Source organism: Carcharodon carcharias, chromosome 2 (assembly GCF_017639515.1).
Source record: "Carcharodon carcharias isolate sCarCar2 chromosome 2, sCarCar2.pri, whole genome shotgun sequence".
In the NCBI taxonomy this organism is placed as follows: Eukaryota; Metazoa; Chordata; class Chondrichthyes; order Lamniformes; family Lamnidae; genus Carcharodon; species Carcharodon carcharias.
The window spans coordinates 175603055-175605766 of NC_054468.1; the positions used below are offsets into that span (position 1 = coordinate 175603055).

The following is a 2712-nucleotide window of genomic DNA, read 5'->3' on the forward strand; positions in this document are numbered from 1 at the left end:
AGAATTCCTTTTCTGAGCACTGACAGCAAATTAGTCAATGCTAGGCAATAGAATATCTAATGTGGGAAAGAACTCAGTGAGCCTGACAGTTTGACATAAAATGTATTTCAAACATTGTATTTCCAGCTTACTATTTTCTGCTTTGTACAGCAAATTGGGTAGATACCTGTGTTATAGATGTACTGGAACAGCTTGGCTAGGGATACAGCTAGTTCTGCAGCCCAAGTCTTCGGTACTATTGGCAGGGTGGTGTCATCTTCCCCATTTTTAACCTATGTTCCCCTTTCCCTTATTAATTCTCAGAATGTGGGTGTCACTGGCAAGGCCAACATTTGTTACCCATGCTTTGAAAAGATGTTGGACCTTCATCTTGAATCCTTGTAGCCTGTGTGGTGAAGATGCTTCCATAAACAGAAAAAGAAAGTAGGGAGTAGCAGAATCCTGACCTAGCATTGATGAAGGAACAGTGATATCCAAGGGAGGATACTGTGCAGCTTGGAAGGGAATCTGGAGGTGATGACATTCATGTGCACCTGTTGCCCTTGGTTGCCCCAGGTGGTGGTGGCCACAGGCTTGGGAGGCATTACTGAATAAACCTTAGTAAGTTGCTGCATTGCTTCCTGTAGATAGTAAACGCTGCAGCCAACTTAGGTGCTGGAGGGAGTGGGTGAAGTGCCAAACAAGTGGACTGCTTTGTTGTGGATGGAGTCGAGCTTCTTTGAATGTTATTGTAGCTGCACCAATACAGGCAAGCGGAGAGACATGGTAACATTCCTGGGTGAGCATTCCAAAAGCCTGGACTAATGATCCAGTAAAGTGAGTTCAAATCCCACCAGAACTGTTGGGGAATTTAAATTCAATTAATTAAACAAATCTGGAATTAAAAACCTGTCACTTATGTTGGAATAAACACCCATTTGGTTGTTTAGGTAAGAAATCTAGAGTCCTTATTTGGTCTGACCTATATTTGACACACAGCAAAGTGGTTGATTCTTAACTGCCCTCGGCAATGGCCTAGCAAGTACTCGGTTGCATTCAAGAAGGTGACTCATGACCGCTATTTCTCAAGGACAGTTAGGGATGGACACCATCTCAACCAGAGAGATCCAGAGCACCATCCACCTCATGCTGCTGGGAGAACTGACCAAACACACGAACTCCAAAGGCACGAAAGCGGTCACCAAATACGCCAACTCCATTTAGTTCAACCATTCTGAAGATTATACCCCCAGGTCTCTCTGTTCCTGTACCTGCATGTGAACAGTAATCTTGCCAGTGATGCCCACATTCAATGAATGAGAAAAAGCACTGCCTATTAGCATAGACTTTCTGGTAGAATGGGTGGCCATGTGGCAGATGAAATTTTAGGCACAGACATGTGAAATTTTATGTTTTGATAGGAAGAATGAGGAATAAACTAAAAGGTTACTGTTCACATGCAGGTGCAGGAACAGAGAGACCTGGGGGTATAATCTTCAGAATGATTGAACTAAATGGAGTTGGCGTATTTGGTGACCACTTTCGTGCCTTTGGAGTTGGTGTGTTTAGTCAGTTCCCCTAGCAGCCTGAGGTGGATGGTGCTCTGGATCTCTCTGGTTGAGATGGTGTGGCGCTTGTTGTAGTGAATGAGGTGCGAAGCCTCGGAGGCGATGCATTTGAAAATGTCGACAACAAAGCAGTACATGACACTCATGGCCTTGAATGAGATCCTGTTGGAAGGGTGGACCTGGGTCCAGCACCCTGTATATGTAAGCGGAATAGCTCTGGTTGCGAGATTTCCTCCGCTTCTTGGTAACTTTAGACAGCGACTGCTTTGACACCTTGCACCACCCTTAGCCGGAGCTGCCACCTCAGGCATTTCAGTCAACTCAAATATGCGCACAAATATTTGATATTGCCAGGGTAGGTTGAGAAGAGATTAAAAAGGCATATGGGATCCTGGACTTTATACACAGAGGTATAGAATTAAAAGCAAGGAAATTATGATGGACCATTACGAAAAGCTTGTTAAGCCTCAACTGGAGTATTGTGCCCAATTCTGGCACCACGTTTTAAAAATAATTTAAAAGCATTAGAGAGGGTGCTGTTATAAGGGTTTGTTCAGTAGGTCTCATGGAGAGGCTTGTGGGGTTGAATAGTAATGTTTATTAGTAACACATAACCAATAACATATGTACAATGAATAGCCCAGACTAGGAGCTAACTCCATTTTGATTCCTACTCGAGTCTCTATACAACCCTGTCTCCTGTCTACTGTTATGTGACTCTCTATATTTTACTATGGGTGGGACTGTTCTCCCGTCCCACATTAACCCTTGCTATGCCAAAAATTCTTTAACTACACCTCCCCCCAAAGCCTTTCCCCATCATATTGATAGTATAATCTGCCTTTATTTGCTACCCCTTCTCCCCACCTTAAGTCTCTGACTTTATTGACTCAGATGGTCTAGAGGTGTGAAAATTCTTTCAGATCTTGTTCTGGTTACATTTGGAGGAGTGGTAGGCTCAGTTGCTTTGGGCAAGCTTTGTTGGCTTGGTGCTGAGATTGTGGTATTCCATGTTTCTGGCATGTGATTGTCTCTAAATGATTGGTTTGGTGTGCTCCTTGTGGTTGAATTTTTCCATATCAACAACTCATCTGCTTTGTTGGGACACCATAGGCTTCTAGAGGGATTGTTCACTCCATCCCTGCATAGTATGAAATGGGTTTTC

General features: G+C 43.6%; 1 protein-coding gene across 1 annotated transcript; it reads right to left on the reverse strand.

Moving 5' to 3' along the window:
- Nucleotides 1-1489: 1489 nt before the first annotated feature.
- LOC121288525 (late histone H2B.L4-like) lies at nt 1490-1858 on the reverse strand. The gene has a single exon (XM_041207096.1). It carries the CDS (start codon nt 1856-1858, stop codon nt 1490-1492), a length of 369 nt encoding a protein of 122 aa, XP_041063030.1.
- Nucleotides 1859-2712: the final 854 nt, after the last annotated feature.

Excerpts from the sequence above, each read along its gene's own strand:
- LOC121288525 (XM_041207096.1), bottom strand. The coding sequence starts at position 1,858 with ATGCCTGAGGTGGCAGCTCCGGCTAAGGGTGGTGCAAGGTGTCAAAGC.